Source organism: Martes martes (assembly GCF_963455335.1).
Source record: "Martes martes genome assembly, chromosome: 5".
NCBI lineage: Eukaryota > Metazoa > Chordata > Mammalia > Carnivora > Mustelidae > Martes > Martes martes.
This window is the reverse complement of record NC_137892.1, coordinates 90,509,087-90,526,328: the sequence shown is the minus strand read 5'-3', so window position 1 is coordinate 90,526,328 and position 17,242 is coordinate 90,509,087. Positions and strand designations below refer to the sequence as shown.

Below are 17,242 nucleotides of genomic sequence, written 5' to 3'. Positions count from 1 at the left end.
CTGCCCATTTTACACGTAGGTTAACTAAGGCCAAGAAAAGTAAAATTATCTCCCAGAACTGTCTTAGCAAATTGGAGCAAGACTTAGATTTCTTGAATGTTTGTTGTTTCTACTAGAAAATGCTGCATACACTCTCTGATGAGCTGTCTGCCTGCTGGTCATTTCTGGGAATAGGCAGAACAATATGGAAACACTAGGTTATCCTCCCCTCCTCCATTGAGCAAGGTCCCTCAGGCGATTGTGTGGGCTTGAAGCCTGTTCTCTGATGGAATTAGTTTGCTTATACTGAAATTGACCATGAGAAGGAGTCTTGATTAATTGAATGCATGGTCTTTGAGTAAGATCAAGCTAAAAACTTAGTTGAATGAAGTCATACAGTTGTTATTTTTAACATGTATAGGGTAATGTAATTGGAAGAATCCTGGTATCATTTCTCTATCTTCTTACCATTTTGTAAGAGAATACATACAGTATGTGTTGGAAAACAACAATAAATCAAACATTCAAGCTAGGGGAGAACATAAAACCTTTTTCACTTTGGTCTGAATCAAAAAGTCATTCCTACAACCAGTGCCCCTCCCTGTTCCCTGTTACTATTTCTGTAGTTTAGGAAAAGGGTACTTCTCTGTTTCTGATTGGAAGATAAAATATTGGGGGTAATGAGGATGGAAGTAACCATTTGGGCATCCCTTTTTCATGTGAGCTGTTTTTAAGTGGTGCTGGTACACTGGGTAGACAAAGCATAGCATGAACCAGGTTAAGATTGGCAAATAGGTTTCAACTTGCTTGCTAACTCCAGTTCATTTTACTGGTTAACTGGAGTGCCAGATTCAGGGTGTTTCTGAGGCTGTATTGAGGCTTAGCAAGAAAGAGCTATGATCAAATTAATGATGTCTGCCAGAGGCCTGGCATAGGGATGCTGTGGTATGTGTGCCATGCATTTTCTACCTTTGGGCCAGGTACATCTCTAATATCACTTGGGGCTGGTCCCTCTGTAATTGGCAGACTCAGCAGGCATGACTGGAGAGGGAAGTCCCAATGGTGCTAGAATGGTGCTGCAGTGGCAGAAGACGGCTCACGAGTGAGGTCTGGAAGAACGACAGGGAAGACATCCATCATTTGCTCCAAAGTGTGCAAGTCAAATCCTGGGGAGAATCATGATAACCTTGATCACTGAGCAGCTACAGAAGCAGACTCTGGATGAGCTGAAATGCACACGCTTCAGCATCAGTCTGGTAAAAGACCAGTCTTCCTGCTTCTCTACGACCCCTTCCCCCTTTTTTCTGAGGCTGTTTGTTGCTACTACTTTACCCATGTCCTGTGCCGTATGAGTCATGGTACTTATACTGGAAGAGCCTACTAAAGACTCAAAACCCAGCCCAAAAGGAAGGGGGCAGGTATTCTTCCATTGACAGAGAAGGGACACCAAAACTTGGGTGGAGAAGGGTTTGAGATACTGGAAGATAGATTATTTTACTCACTAACTTTGGGAAGACAAGAAGAGAAGAACATTAGGAGTCCCTCACATCCCTATAGCCCATGAATTCCAGGGGTGAGCTCAAGAGGCCTTCCTGGAAATCTGTGTCCTAAACCTGAGTCACGATGGATATTCTCTTTCTCTTAGCCTCTGCCTGATCATGCAGACATCTCCAACTGTGGGAACCCTTTCCAGCTTGTGTCTGGTAAGGCATTGTGTGTGTGTCTGTGTGTATGTCCGTGCTTCCGTCCACACCTTTCTTGCACTGGTTTACAGTGACCCCGGCTAGCTAGCCTACCTCCACAACTTTCTGGCCAGGGTCGCCTGCTGAGATTGATGCTCATTTCCATTTTACTGCGCCAGCATGGAAGTTATTTGTTTAGTTGGCTCTTAATCGAGCCTTGATAGGACTTTTATAATCTGGTTTTATTTATTTGGTTGTTTGTTTATTTTATTTTTTTTGCCCCCCCAGTCTGTTTTTTTTAAAATAGGTAGTATGTTCATTTAGTTCAAAAATTTTTAAATAATAAAAGTTTATAAGTTATAGTGAGAAAAAGTCTGCTTTCTCCATCCATCTCCCACCATCTCCCTAAAAGCAGCTCTTGTTATTACTCTGTCTATCCATCTAGAGTTTGTTTATAGAAATAGAAGCAAATATAAATGTATTTTTTTATTCCTGCAAAAGGTTGCATATTATATTTATTATTTCCACTTTTTTGTAAACTTAACTATAATGTAGCCAGAAGATCTTTCCATATCAGTGTGTTAATTTGAGTGTTTCTTTGTGGGTGGCCAGACACAAAGGAACATGAATAGTCTTAGGGTTTCCCAAGCACAGGTTCCACGTCAAAGGCCTTTCCTACACTGTTTGCACTCTCTGGAAATTAAAATGATTTTTTACCTGCTGGATTACCTCTTACTCCTTGGCAGCCCTAACTCTTGTCTTGGTGCTGGTGACACATGGGAAGGGGAAAGACTAAGGAAGAGGAGCATGGGCCTGCTTTTTACAACTTGGGGCTGGTGGGTAGGGGAGCAGAGTAGGGTTAGGTGGAGTGAGGGATGAGCAAGGCAGACATGCATTTGCTTCTCTTTAATTGGTCTACCTTTGAGAGGGAGTGGCAGGCAGTATATGAGACTGTTGTCAATTTCAGGTGGTTCCTCATAATGGAGGCAGTATCGTATAGTGATTAAGAGACCTAGCCTTGGCATCAGACAGATCTGGGTTTGAATCCTCCTTTGGTCATTTCATTCCTTCGTGACTTTGGGCAAGTTATTGGACTTCTGTCATCTGTGAAATAGGGATGATAATACCTACCTCATGAGGTTTTGGAGAAACCTCCCATAAAGTGCTCATTACATGGTGTGGCAAATAGCCCTTAAAAATATGTTAGCTCTCTTTAATACTATTTTTATTGTGAATGCTTTCCAGAAGGTGCTTCCTGGAGGGGCCTGCCCCACTGTTCCTGTGCCGAGTTCCAGGACAGCCTCAACCTCAGCTACCACCCCTCAGGCCTGAGCCTGCACCTCAGACCACCCAGCCCGGGAAGTTCCCCACAGGAGCAGCCCCTCTCCCAAGTCCTAAGCCCTGAGCCCCCAGACCCAGAGAAGCTTCCTGTGCCCCCTGCCCCTCCATCCAAGAGGCACTGCCGCTCACTCTCAGTGCCCGTGGACCTGTCTCGCTGGCAGCCGGTGTGGCGGCCCGCCCCCTCCAAGCTGTGGACTCCCATCAAGCACCGGGGCAGTGGTGGAGGGGGTGGGCCGCAGGTGCCTCACCAGAGCCCCCCAAAGCGGGTCTCCAGCCTCAGGTTCCTCCAAGCTCCCAGTGCCTCTTCTCAATGTGCCCCGGCCCACAGACCCTACAGTCCCCCTTTCTTCAGCCTTGCCCTGGCCCAAGATTCCTCTCAACCCTGTGCCACCTCCCCGCAAAGTGGCTCCTGGGAGAGTGATGCTGAGTCCCTGTCACCTTGCCCGCCCCAGCGCCGCTTCTCTTTGTCACCCAGCCTGGGCCCGCAGGCAAGCCGCTTCTTGCCCTCTGCCCGGAGCTCCCCTGCATCCTCCCCAGAGCTACCCTGGCGACCTCGAGGCCTCCGCAATCTTCCCCGAAGCCGCTCACAACCCTGTGATCTGGATGCCCGCAAAGCTGGAGTCAAGCGGCGCCACGAGGAGGACCCCCGGCGGCTGCGGCCTTCTTTGGACTTTGACAAGATGAATCAGGTGGGACCAGTAGGACTAGGAAGCTTGGTTGGGAGAAGGGAGACTATTCCATTTTCCCTGAGAGCTGTCCTCTAGTTCCATGCACTCCTGGAAGGTTCCTTTCTTTTTTATTTTAAAAAAATTTTTGTTGGGGCGCCTGGGTGGCTCTGTGGGTTGAGCCTCTGCCTTCGGCTCAGGTCATGTTCTCAGGGTCCTGGGATCGAGCCCCGCATCGGGCTCTCTCCTCAGCAGGGAGCCTGCTTCCCACCCTCTCTCTGCCTGCCTCTCTGACTACTTGTGATCTCTCTCTCTGTTAAATAAATAAATGAAATTTAAAGAAAAAAATTTTTTTGTTTAATTTTTAAGTAGGCTCCACACCCAGCATAGAGCCCAACACAGGGCTTGAACTCAGCACCCTGAGATCAAGACCTGAGGTGAGATCGAGAGTCGGACGCTTAACTGACTGAGCCACCCAGGCACCCCTGGCAGGTTCTTTTCTGTTTGAGCTTTTGCTAGGGTGATTTACCATCCTGGTTGCCCAGGACTGTACCCATTTTAGCACTCAAGGTCCATGTCCTTTGCCACTCCATATCGAGAAAAACTGAGGCGAGACCCATGTTAAATCTTCTAACAGGAATTCCCAGTTCTGTTAAAGGCATTTTTCCCTCCATTCTATGGATGCATAAGCCATAAAAGTCCCATCAGCAGTGCCCTGCCCCTTCTTGACCTCCGGGCTCATTTGCCACTTGTCCTTCATTGCTTCCCTTGGGTCTGTGACGGCCTAAACAAAATGGGTTGCTGCCATCATTCACATTTGGCAGATGTATTTTGACTTGCTGGTGTGGTACAGCTGTTGTATGCATGTGCCCACTTTTTTCATACCCTTCCTTTTAGTCCACCAGGTCACAAACCTCTTTGAGAATCTACATGCTTATTCATAGAGTCATTCCTCCAGCGAGTCAGTGGATGTTACTGAATACCTGCTATGTACCAGGCTGTGACTAGGCACTTGCAATATTATGAAACATACAGATAATATTCCTGCCCACAGAAAGCTTATAAATGAGCTCCTAAACTTGAATCTGATAGAAACTATGGGCTCATTTCTCAAAGAATTTGGAGAAATTATAAATAATAAATCCATAAAATTTATTTATATATTTTTATACATGAAATATATATTCTATAATTTATATAAAATTATAATTTATATAATTTTAAAAAATTATAAATAATAAATTTATAAAATAAATTTATAAATTATAATATGTAGTTCACATATTTCACCCTCAAGCCTAGAACTCCTTTTTTTTTTTTAATTGTTTTTTTTCTTTTCTCTTAAAGATCTTATTTATTTGACAGAGCACAAACAGGATAGCGGTAGACAGGGAGGGGGAGAAGCAGGCAGAGAGAGAGGAAGAAGCAGGCTCCCCACAGAGCAAGGAGCCCAGTGCAGGGCTTGATTCCAGGAATCTGGGATCATGACCTGAGCTGGAGGCAGACACTTAACCAACTGAGCCACCCAGGTGCCCCAAGCCTAGGACTACTGCCTGCAGGAGTAACCAAGAGGGACACTTGGAAATAGCTTGGACCCAGGTTTTTGTTGGTATCTTTTTTTGCAATCTTAACTTTGTTGTTTGTTTGACAGAAACCATACTCAGGAGGTCTCTGTCTCCAAGAAGCAGCCCGGGAAGGCAGCAGCATCTCTCCACCATGGTTCATGGCCTGCAGCCCCCCACCCCTCTCTGCTTCCTGCAGCCCCATTGGGGGTTCCTCCCAGGTGCTGAGTGAAAGCGAAGAGGAGGAGGAGGAGGGGGCCGTGCGGTGGGGGCGGCAGGCACTGAGCAAGCGGACACTGTGCCAGCAGGACTTTGGGGACCTGGACTTGAATCTAATTGAGGAGAACTAAAACTGAGAGGCTACTTCCTGGGGCCACACAGACTGACTCTCTATGGCTACTAACAAGTGTCGAGGCCCCAAGGCCAGGGGCCCAGCCTGGGAATGGGGGTGAGTGGAGGGCTCCGACTCAGGGCAGCCGGAAATCTTCTCACTCCAGGAAGCTCGACCATGCCAAGAGACTGGCCGGGACAAGATAAACGGAGCTGGTGGCGGGAGGGACAGCCCCAGAGCAGACCCTTCCCATGGCGGCCCTGAGTGTGAGTATCCCTGCCACTGAGAAAGCAATGGGCAGGGAAGGAAGGGGTCTGCTGACCCCAGCTCGGGGAATTTCACTAGCCCCTTTGCTTCAAAGGGCACTTGTGTCTTAGAATTTGGCCAGGGTGGGGGGTTCATTCAGCCTCCTTGGAGAAAATGTGTGAGAGTGTGTGTGTGCGTGGGAGTGTACTTGGGGAAAGGTGTGTTTGTGTAGCCTTAGGGAAGGAAGGCAGTTGCTCCTTAACAGCAGAGCGTCATGATACCCCCAGGATCTTGAATTTTCACAGGATAGCAGGCTTATTCAAGGAGTCAAGAGGAGGGCACCAAGTTTTTCTTTTTTCTGAGTAGCTCTGGAACCAGGCTTATAATCCATAAGCACCACTGGCTCTGCAGAGGATTCTCTTTGGGGTATGGCAGGGTCTTTTAAGTGCTGTGACCCCAGCTAATGGTCTTTTTCTTAGGCCCATTCCCTCCCCTAGGTAGATCTAATATTAGGACTGGAGAGGGCTCTTTACATTGATTCTGAGCTGGCCGTTTTTTCTCATCAGATTGCCTAGGCTGTATACAACCTGCCTTTGTGTCTAAGTAGATGTAAGCGCATGTGGGCAACTGAGGCAGAGTTGGAGGGGGGGGTCCATCTTCTTTCCCTGTCTACCGATGGGACTCCCCCCCCCCACTCTCTGAGCTTTGAGGGTTGAGAACATGGAGGGAAGGCTCTGTATTGGTCCCCATCATCTGAGGCCCAAGGGCCCATCTGCAGCAGAAGTGGCATTCAGTGCCCACTAACCATGGGTAAGCCCATCCCAGTACTGCCCTTTGGAAGCAGACTGTAGAGAAACTTGTTAGAAGATCCAGGTCTAACCTCTTTTCTGACCTGCTTGAGAAAGCGGAAGGGGATGTCAGCATTTACCAGTTTGCTTGTCTTCCATTCCTGCCAGGAAATGTTTATTTGCCTCTAATTGGACCTGAGAGACCTCAGGGAGGTTGGGGCTCACTGAGGGGTTGGCTGAGGATGTGTAAAGCAAAGGCTTTGAGAAGCAGCTGGGAGTTTGTTGTTGTTGGATTGAATTTCCCTTTTTTTTTTTTTTTTTTTTTTTGTTTCTCACCCATAACTTGAGCCAGGGCAGCAGGTCCCAGTGGCTGCGGTAATGGGTGTAATGGCTACCGGACCCTTGGTAGGCCTGGCACCAGTGGAGATATATACTGAAACTGCCGCCAAATAACTTGTGAGGCTTTATCCAGCTCCGGTTGACCCTGCACAACTGAATTGGACCTGCCCTTCCAGTTTATTGGAGGAAGGGGATTCTCTTCAATTTCCAGGGTGTCTTAGGATCCAATTCCTCATGTTAGGGAAGAAGATCAAAGCCCATTTGTTTTCTTCCTCATGGAATTGAGCCTGTCATTTTCTTGGTTTCCCACATATTGGATAGGAGTGTCACTGAGGCTGCAGTTTCCTCACCTCCACTCCTGAGGAGGTGGCCATTTCTTCTTGAGCCTCTGGCTCTAGAGGTTCTACCCTTCCAGGGCTCTTCCCCTTCTCCTGCTAGTTACCAGGTATTACCAGTGAGCTACCAGGTCTCTGGGGGCCTGATAGAGGCTCTCTGGAGAATCCAGGGAAACTGGGAGCCCAGGAGTTGCCCATCCTTGGTTTCATCCCTCCCTTGGCTCCTCTCCTTTTTTAGGCCATAATTTCCCTGGTGCCAGCTTCTTTTTCTCCTGGGGCATCCTTATCCCTGGGCTCTCTGCTGCATATTGGCTGTGCTAGCTTCCAGTAGGCCACTGGCAAGGCCAGTGGGGTTTCTGCAAGCCCTAAGCTGAAGAAATGAGGGCAGTTTCTGCCTCTACTCTGGCTTCCCCAAAGCCCTAGGGGTGCAATCCTTAGGGGAGAGGGTCTACAGATACCATATTTGAATTCTATTACTTTAAGATCTGGAAAGTTAAACTAGTTGAAACTGTCATCTTGCTTCCCAGTCTAAGCACCCATGACCCTGGTACAAGCCTTTTTAAGAAATGGTTCATTTTGCTTTACACAATAGATCTGTTCCAACAGTTCTGTGTAAGCCAGATGCTATTTTGCGATGCATTTGGACTGCTGACCATTTTAAAAGCAGCCTGTGTGATTGCTTCTTTTGTAAAGCAAGCAACCTCCCTCTACTTTAGCTGTTTTGACTATTTGGATTTTCACATATTGGGCTTACCCAGAGTGGAGCACACCTTTATAGGGCTGTGGTTGACGCTGGGTAGACATCTGCATCTGTGTTGTGTGTGTGGTGTGGCTGACCGGTAGGTGAGTATTCCTGCGTGTGTGAGTGAAGCCACTCCCAGGCTGGTGCTCTCCTCCTGTGCCCAGTGACTGCCCAGTGGCAGCTCCAGCTGCCCTTCACTCCCACCTGCTGCCAAAGTCCCTGTGCTAATGGGATTACAAATACAAAAAGTGGAAAAAAATTTTTCGTAAACTTTGTTTTATATTAAAAAAATCCATTAAGTCTGTGTGTGTTAAACATGAGGTCCTGCCTCTGTGGCTGTGTTTGAAAAAATAAAGTTTTATTAGAATAATTCATTTTCCCAAGCAATCTTGTGTACTCCGGTGTCTTCCCTTCTCCACAAAAAAAGGCAAGGAGGAAGCAGAGAGAAGGCTACCTAACTCTAACAGACTCCTCCTCTAATGCATGTCTGGGCCTTCACCCTTGAAGAGCAGTATCTGATCCTTAGGCCCGTCAAGGCATAGCAGTAATATCCTGGGGCCCAGGCTTGTGTTAGGCCTTGGTTATTTCTGGCAGTCTGATTTGGTCTTTGTTTCCCCGGTACCTATCTCTTCCCTATGGTCACTCTTCCAACAAGTTGAAGTCAAGTATTTATACATTCTAGTTCCCTGAGAAATGTTTGATGGTCCAGTCAGGAACTTGTCTAGATTGGTTTGTATTGTAGGCTTTAGGAAGTGGGGAGAGAAAGCAGACTGAGAGACTTGACCGGGAATCTTTTTCTAGGAGTTTTCACATCTTACACCCCAGAGAGATGGAGATTTCATCATCAGAATTCAGATTCTAAAGACCTAGGCAATTTCTCCATTCTAAAAATTATCCTAACAGCAGAGCTCCTCTTTTATTCTAGAAGTTGGTATTTTCCATAATGCTTCAGTTTGGGTTGTTCGTGTGTTAAGGGAAGCTGTGTGGTTCATTCTCTTTAGACATTGCTATTCCACCCTTTTCCCTGTGTTAGCATTCTTCCAGTTTGTGTGGGTGAAATGTAGTTGCTTAGAGATCCAGGCAGGAGCCTCTGTCCCTGAGGCATAGCCTTTCTTTACTACCAGTTGTGGTGCTGACTTGCCAGGCGTAAGAAGAGTCAAGTTGCTTAGCCTCCGTCCCAGTTTCCTGCTTCAAATTTGTGGCACTCATTGTTGAATACCAATGAAGTGTGCAGGAGGACAGGATTGGCTTGATAACCTGGAGCAGGAACTTTTGAGGGTTTGAAAGTACACTCCAAAAAGAGGGACAGTTGTCATCTGCCCCCCAAACAAAGGAGGGGTTTTGAGGAGGGTGGGGCTTTGGCATGTGTTTAAAGGAGGCTCAGTATTAGCAGTTTTTCTCTTTCTTTAAAACTGCTGCTGTTTCATTTCACCTACTGTTTGAGCAAGGGTAAAGTTTGAACATCTAAAGTGACTTTGCTTTTTTCCCTTTATGTTCATTTTGTTGTTGTTGTTAGATTTTTATAGTTTATTTTCTGTAAGGCAAAGTGAGATTTCATTTTTCATTCCTGAAGTCCTGCTAGTATAGGAAAGAATGTAAATTCTATGAGGACAAGGGTTTTGTTTAATGTTGTATCCCCAGCACATTGAAAAGTTACTGGCACATGAAAAGGCCTGCCATATTTGTTGAATGAATTTCTCATCTTTGCCTTCCCATCCCTGAACTTAGGCACATTACTGTCTCTGGTGCTGAGAAATCAGTTTTGAACACTGGGGCAATAATTAGAGCTCCATACAGGAGAAAATCCCAAAAGTGAATTTTGGTAGAAAACCTGAAGGGCAGCCACCAGGTCTTAGGAATTCACCCTTGTTCTCCTCTTACCAACTATAGTTTGTGGGCCATGTGCTTTGAGAGATGTCTCTTGGCCCAGGAAAGCAGTCTGATTTAGGCCTCAGGTGAGATGGAAGTTCCAAGGAATAGGGAAAGAAAAAATTCAAGGAAATGTTTCCTTAGTGCTCCACGGGGTTAGTTCTAGAATGACTTCCCAAGAGGTTTCATACTTTTTCTAAAGTCAGTAGTTGCTGCCTGCTCCCTTTTGGAGCCCTGGACCTTTGCTGCAAGAAAAGTATGTCAAGGGTAAAGAAAAGGTATGGACAGGAGTTAACTGTGTAGGCACATAAGTCTTAGAGAAAGAACCAGCTACTACTCTTTCTGTCTGTAGGGCAGATCATTGAAAGAAATGGTCACTTTTAGGATAACAATCAAGGATTGTTTCTAGACCCTTTGTCTTTCTGGTTTGTATCTACTTCCATATATACTCATTATGCATCCATAAAACTATGCAACCTGTGCTAATCTGATACTACCAATGGTAATGATTGAGGTTTCCCATTGCCTGGTGTGCAAGACCATCTGGGCCAAAATTTCAGTATCTCCCCTTCTCTACTGTCCCTTTTCTGTCAGGAGTTACCAATCTCCCATACCTATATTAAATGAATTGAGATGGGAATGATGGGGTTTTCTTTGCCCCTACTCCCACTACTTCCATGGTAAGATGAGGTGCTACTGAAGCAGAGAAGAGAATCTCTTTATTGCTGGTCTCATTCCAATTCCCCTCAAAGTTTAACTGAGAAATACCTGTAATTAATAACACTGGCAGACTTGGAAAGGGAAGAAGTTCCATGACTTTAGGTCAAAATGCCAGGATGTTGGAAGCACATGGGCCTTCACCCAGTGGGAAGAGTGGTATTATAACCTCCACAGGATGTTAGTCATTGGTCAGTTGGAAAGGAACCCATGACCTACTGGTAGTATAGAATAGGATGGTACTATGTTATGGGCCAGTGAGAAGGATATTGTGTCCCATGGACCAATGGGGAACGTTTCCTAAGAGAGAGTGACAGGAATGGTAGGGCCTATTTTCAGGATAGGAAATCAGTAGGTATTGGGGCGGTAACTGCTTGGCTCAAAACACCAACCCTAGGTGCCTTGCCCCTGAACCACCACCCCCCCCCCCCGCCCCCAGTAAAAGTCTTTGGTGTCCGAGGCGGGTAAGCTAAAGCCTACTTACATATGGTACCCCCCAGAAGGAAGGTTGGGACCAGGATGGTGCCATGGAAGACTGAAAGACCCGCCCACTTCCCCACCCCGGCCGAAACTGCAATTCCCCTCCCTGCCGCAGGGGGCAATGCAGGCCCCGGGGAGGTTGGGGCGGAGCGCTGCGAGGGGCCCGGAGCTGCCGCCCCGCTCCGGAGCGCGGGGGGCGCTGTGCGGGGCCCGGGCTGCGGCTCCGCTCCCGGCCACGGGGGGCGCTGCGCGGCGCCGGTGGTTGGTGGTGGCTGTTGGGGGGGGGTGGGGGGGAGCCGCGGCCGCGGGTGGTGCGGAGGGAGGCCTTGCGGGCGGATCGGGCGCTCAGCGGCAGAGGTGGTGGGAGGCGGCGGGCGGGAGCGCGGGTCTGGCCGGCCCTGGCGATGGCGGACGCGGCGGCCTCCCCGGTGGGCAAGCGGCTGCTGCTTCTGTTCGCGGATACCGCGGCCTCGGCCTCGGCCTCGGTCCCCGCGGCGGCGGCGGGCGGAGATCCGGGGCCTGCGCTGCGCACTCGGGCCTGGCGGGCCGGCACGGTGCGGGCCATGAGCGGGGCGGTGCCCCAGGACCTAGCGGTGAGTGGCGGCCGAGGCGGGCACTTGAGGCCGGGGCTGCTGGGCCTGCGGGCGGCCTCCCCGGGGGCCTTTGTGAGGGGGCGGTGGGGTGGGGGTGACCCAGTTCCGCACCCCCAGATCTCCTTAGCGCCCCCCACCGGCTTCTCAGCACCCCTTGCTCTGGCCGGCATGGCTTCCGCGTCGGGGTGCGCGCCCCGGTTTCCCCGGGGGGGGGCGGCCAGGGCTCCAGGAGCTGCCGCCTCCACGCGGGAGGCCCCGCCTCCTGAGGGACCCCTTTCTCAGCGTCCCCCCCCAAACACGCCTTGGGAGCAGGCTCCCGAACCCTGGGAGCCCGGGCCCCTCAGAGTTCGGCTGGTGCTGTAGCTGCGTCCTGAAAGACGCGGACCTGTAGTTCCCAGCCTCCCTGGAAACCTGCGCCCTGTTCCCTTCCTCCGGGAGCCCCGAGTGGGGCGGGAATGTGGGCAATTGTGGGAGGCACAGAGGCTGCAGTCGGAGCTGCTCGGGGCTTTTTTATCTGGCAGTTACTTCCTCCTCGTCTGAGCCGGGCTCGGCCTGGCGGTCTCCAGAAAGGCCAGCTCTTGGGATTCTCTTTGGGCTCCTTTCTCTTGGAGCTTCTGGGTGACAGGAGCTGCAGTTGTGGCTGTTTTTGATAAGTTTGAGATGTGTCTTAGCAGCCGAATGGGGCTGCTAAGTGGTGCTTTTTTGCTCCCTGCTCGGCCCTGGGAGAGGTTTTGTTTTGAAACTTTGTGTTGGAGCTTGGGAGCTTTTGAATACTTGCCTTGGTATATTTTGTGATTAAAGTTGTTCAGTAAAATAGAACTTAACTAGTATTTGGGTGCGTTGTGTTATTTTTGCTAATGTGGCGGCAAAATACTGTCTTTGAGCTTTGGCAAGCCCCTTCAGTTCCTCATTCTGGTAGCGGCCCTAGCTTCTCTGTTAAGATACTCTTAAAATAGGGAGATTCTTTTGGAATGTAATACATCAGCAGGCAGAAGGTAAATTTTCGTGATGAACTTGCCCCTGCAGATATTGTATTTGCTATAAATTGGAATGATTTGGAGAGATTTGATATTAATATTGTCGGTTTCTCATACCCATTTTTCTATTTATTGATTAGTCGTGTTAAGCTTTTTCCTCTCCCCCTTATCAAGCTTTATGGGTTGTTTGGCTTGCGGCTGGCTTTTAGCCTTTGCTTCTGCTACTTGAGTTCACATTCTTTGATCTTTTCTCCATGCTAAATAAGAAAAGGCTGCTTGGGCATTTATGAGGCTTCAGTGGGGCGAATTTGTAAAAAGATACCAGAAATATAAGGGAATGAGGATGATGATTAGGAAGGGGATTTGGATTTAAATTCCTCCGTGCTTTCTTCAAAAGACTGCTTTCTAGGTTGAGGTGGGGGAGAGGTGTCTCTCTGAGAGCCAGTAATTCGCCCCCATAAATGCAAAACATAATGAAGATCCACCATTATATGCATACTTTGACCTAAGGCCTAGCAAGCCCTATCTTTCAGTCGGAATTTTATATTCTAGTTGTTTCCACCATCAGATGAATTGCTAATGAGCTCTGCACCTGAAATGGCTACCCATTCACTTTGTTGTTTGCTGGGCTCCCTAAGGGCAGAGGTTTTTGAAGCTCCCTGAAATGCTGGACTCCTACTAAGCTAAATACTGAATAATTTTACCACTGGGCTCATTGAATTGGTTTCTCAAACCAAGTAAAAAGTTGCAGTGATTCTTGGAAATTAAAGCCAAGCCTGCGTTAGAACTGTTGAGGTCTTGCATGGAACTGTATACATATAGAAGCAAAGGCAGATTAGGGTTTTGAGGATAAACAAGCTTGTCCTGTATATTTATCAAGGGACATAGATGAGAAAACAACCACAACAAAACTCAGAGTCTTTAGAATTTTTCACCAGTTTGCAAAATTGCTCAAGAATTGCAGGTGCTATGTTGAGGTTCTATTAATGACAATGACTAGTCTAGGATGAGAACTGGCCGTTTGTTTTTCTTTTTCATTAAAGAGATTTCCTTTGGACCCTAGACATGTGGGCCTTACCAATTTGCACCACACACCGTAGTAAACACAACCGTCTTCCAATCAAAAGTGTTCTTCCTGTACTCAAGGGTGGAGTTTTCAAGCAGCTAGCCTGTGATTGGGCAGATTTTCATTCAGTTAGTTTAAGATGTTTTCAGGCATGCTTGGTTTTGAGTAATGCATAGCAGGGCGCCCCCTGTTAAGGATGAGTAATTGAGGGTTGGATGAATGAGTTTTTGAAGTGATTGAGAACACTTCTCAGTTTTAGGCTCCATTAATACCCTCTTTCTAAATACTTTTTAATGCTGAAATGTTTCAAAATTTAGCCCTTCTCCATTTAATGAACCCTTTTCTGGAAAACAATACCAAAGCCATGTACTACCTTAAAATGAAATATGAAAAACAAAAAGGATCCTGTTGATTGGGAGTTTTCTTGATAAGGATTTTATAGTGGCCATCTTCATCAAAACTATGCTAACAAGTAACTACTGAGATTTTTAGATGTAATAGGGAAAAAACCTCCCTGCCCTCCATGGAATAGTAGCTGTATTTGTGTTTCTAAATAGGCTAGTTTTTAAAAAATAGTCTTGTTGCAAGATTAGTTTAATGGATTTTTATGCATTTATTTTCTGACTCTTAAGTCTGTCCTCTTTGTGTTTTAAATCATTATTGGTTCACATGAGTTGCAGAGACCTTGGGACCTTCATATATGTAGGGACGGTAGATAAAACACCAAAAAAAATGGGTTTTCCTTTTCCTTTTTTTTTCTTTTTTATTTGTGTGTGTGTGTGAAAAATCAAGACTTCTGGTTTGTCAAATGTCAAACAACGAAAAGTATACACAGGGAAAGCCAACAATCTAGCTCTCACAGGCTTCCACTTGTAAAAGAAGGCTTTGCTCAACTTAACAGTAGTACAAAAAATATAGAAACATTCATCTATATACAAAAGGTTACTTTTTTTAATCAGATGGTATCACACTGCGCAATATTTGCAGCCTGCTTCCCCTCCCCCACTTTTTAAAGTAAGGACTCTGGGTTTTTTTGTTTTTTGTTTTGTTGTTGTTGTTGTTGTTTTTAATTTTATTTTTAAATAATCTCTATACCCAACATGGGCTCAGAACTTAAAAGCCCCGGGGTCAAGAGTTGCAGGCTCTACCACCTGAGCCAGCCAGGTGCCCCTGTTTTTATTTGCATTCAACATTATACCATGGGTATCGATACCTATAGCTCTTACTCATCCTTTTAGGTAACTACATTGTATTTCATAAAATAGATGTACCATCATTTGTTCTGTCATTCCTCCTTATGCTGTTCAAGATATTGAAAAAAATTTTGGTACTACAAATAATGCTGTGGTTAATAAACTTGGGCGTATATCTTGTATAATCATGGTTTTATTTCTGTAGTTTAGAGATTCAGGAGTGGGTTAGGAACTATATGAGTATATGCATCATTTATTTTATTAGGTAATGCCAGGTTATTTTCTAGTAAAATGATAGCATTTCATAATCCCACCAGCATTGTGTGCGTGCAGTGCTGCTTTCCCTTTTACCATCATCAGTCTTTGTCATTTTTGGCACTCCAATGGGTGAAGAGTAATACAGCAATTTCATGACTACTAGTCTTTTTCTATGTTTATTGGCTGTTTGTGGTTTTTGTTTGTTTGTGTTTTTTTAAAATGAGTTCTATGGCTATCTTTTGCCCATTTGAAAAAAAAATAGGAGGTGTCTTACCACTCTGTACAAGTTCTGTGCATTTTCAGGATAGGAACCCCTTTACTTCACAAGTGTATTGCAGTTATTTTTTCTTCTTCGTCTTTTGACTTGATGAGTTGTCTTGCCATATAGAAAAACAAAATGTTTATATTATCAGATATCTTGGACTTTTTTTTTTTTTTTATCTTGGACTTTTCTTAATGGCTTCTGGGTTACTTGCTTGGGGATAGCTCCCCTATCTTGATCCTATATAAATGTTGTTCAGTTTTCCTTTATTTTTACCTTGAGATCTGTGATCCACCTGGAATATTTTTGCAAATGGCATGTGAGGTGGGGGATCTAACCTGCTTCCTACTGAGTAACCAATGGTGGCAGCACCAATTTTATTAAGTAAACTGCCCTTTTCTTGCTGTTTCTTAGAATTAATTGATGCCTTTATTAGCACTGATTTGTTTTGAATGTGTCGATCGTAGCTATCACAGCTATCCAGAACTTGGAAGAGGAGTGAAAGCATATCTGCCTTATTTCTTTATCCCTCAATGTTTCATCTTTATCTGGAGGAAAGGTAGACTCTAAAGTACTACTTTCCTTTGATTCCAGATAATGTAGTAATTGTAGCAGTGTCCAGGCTAGTACCATGTTTCTTCTATCTGGGAGTCTTACAAGAGGAATGAAAGCTTATCTGGATCTGCCTTATTGTTTTACGTCCTCCTCCTGGTCTCAGGTTAGGTGCACTTTAAAATACCTCCCTACTTTGTTTGTAGGTAATGTAATGATTATAATCAGGTCCAGGACAATACCGTATTTCTAGTTCACAGTCTCAGCCTGTGTTCACACAAACCTAGAACTCCAACCCTAATTGAAATGGGAGTTTATGGATGTTAATGATTATCCTTAAGTGTCCTTTTCTTATAATTTCAGAAATTCAATAAAAATCTGCGTGATACATGATACGCTGTTTATTAAAGTAAATAGTATATGGTTTTGTGGATCAGTGTAAGGTTTAGAGAACTTTAAATAAAAGTGAGATTTGTATACATGAATATGTAATGTTTAAGTGCGAGCCCTCTAACTGCACATTTCATCTTAATTCTTTTAGAGGAGGAGATCTATTTTTGAGACATTGAGCCATCCTTGAGTTTTTCAGGCACTCAGGTGCTTCATATTCTTTTCTTTTTAACTTGTCTTGTGTGTATAATTGTTAACAGTTGTCTCTTTGTGTTTGCATTCTGTTTATTTTAGAGCTGTGTAGTATATCCACCAGTGATCACATACATTTGTCATTTTGTCCATCCAGCACCCTCTCCCTTTACTACAGAATCAGATCTTTCCTCTTAATTACCCCCCACTTATTTCTAAGAGTTCCTTCACTAATTCCCCACCTGCCAAGGCCTCATTACCTCCTTCAGTACTCACTTGCTGAGTTCCTATTTCCAACTTATTCTGGCTGATTCAGTTCCCCACCTCCCTTCCCCTAAATGGTGGGTAAGTAATGTGGCCTTTTCTGTTGTTAGTGATTTTCTCAGCAGCCGGAGTTGATTCCTGTAGGCTTTGCTTCCACAAGGCCTGGGGGATACAACACCTGTTGCTGCATCTCAGTTTTCCACTCCCTTTGACATGTTGGTGGTTTTTAAGCCCTCCCTACCCCACTGCCCCAACTGCCAAAGTGTCTTTTACCCTTGTTCTGTAGATGGATAAAACCTGCCTGATTGTTCAGTAGTGACTCATATAGTATGACCTCTCTCAGTTTTGCAAGGGCAAAAACTCCATTTTTGTATGTGTGTTCAGGGATAATCAGGCTCTAGGGAACTGCTTCTCACTAA

General features: G+C 45.9%; 2 protein-coding genes across 2 annotated transcripts in view; both read left to right on the top strand.

Moving 5' to 3' along the window:
* Positions 1–1,011: 1,011 nt before the first annotated feature.
* Positions 1,012–8,380, top strand: FAM53C (family with sequence similarity 53 member C). Its single transcript, XM_080803644.1, has 4 exons — positions 1,012–1,235; positions 1,625–1,682; positions 2,907–3,691; positions 5,319–8,380. Exons 1-4 carry the CDS (start codon positions 1,158–1,160, stop codon positions 5,577–5,579), a joined length of 1,182 nt encoding a protein of 393 aa, XP_080659770.1. The 5' UTR covers positions 1,012–1,157; the 3' UTR covers positions 5,580–8,380.
* A 2,994-nt stretch (positions 8,381–11,374) lies between these two features.
* The window catches only part of KDM3B (lysine demethylase 3B), a 67,949-nt gene continuing 62,081 nt past the window's right edge, over positions 11,375–17,242 (top strand). The window contains exon 1 of the mRNA XM_080803643.1: positions 11,375–11,669. Within this exon, the coding sequence (XP_080659769.1) occupies positions 11,481–11,669 (189 nt within the window). The 5' untranslated portion in view covers positions 11,375–11,480. The remainder of the gene's footprint in view (positions 11,670–17,242) is intronic.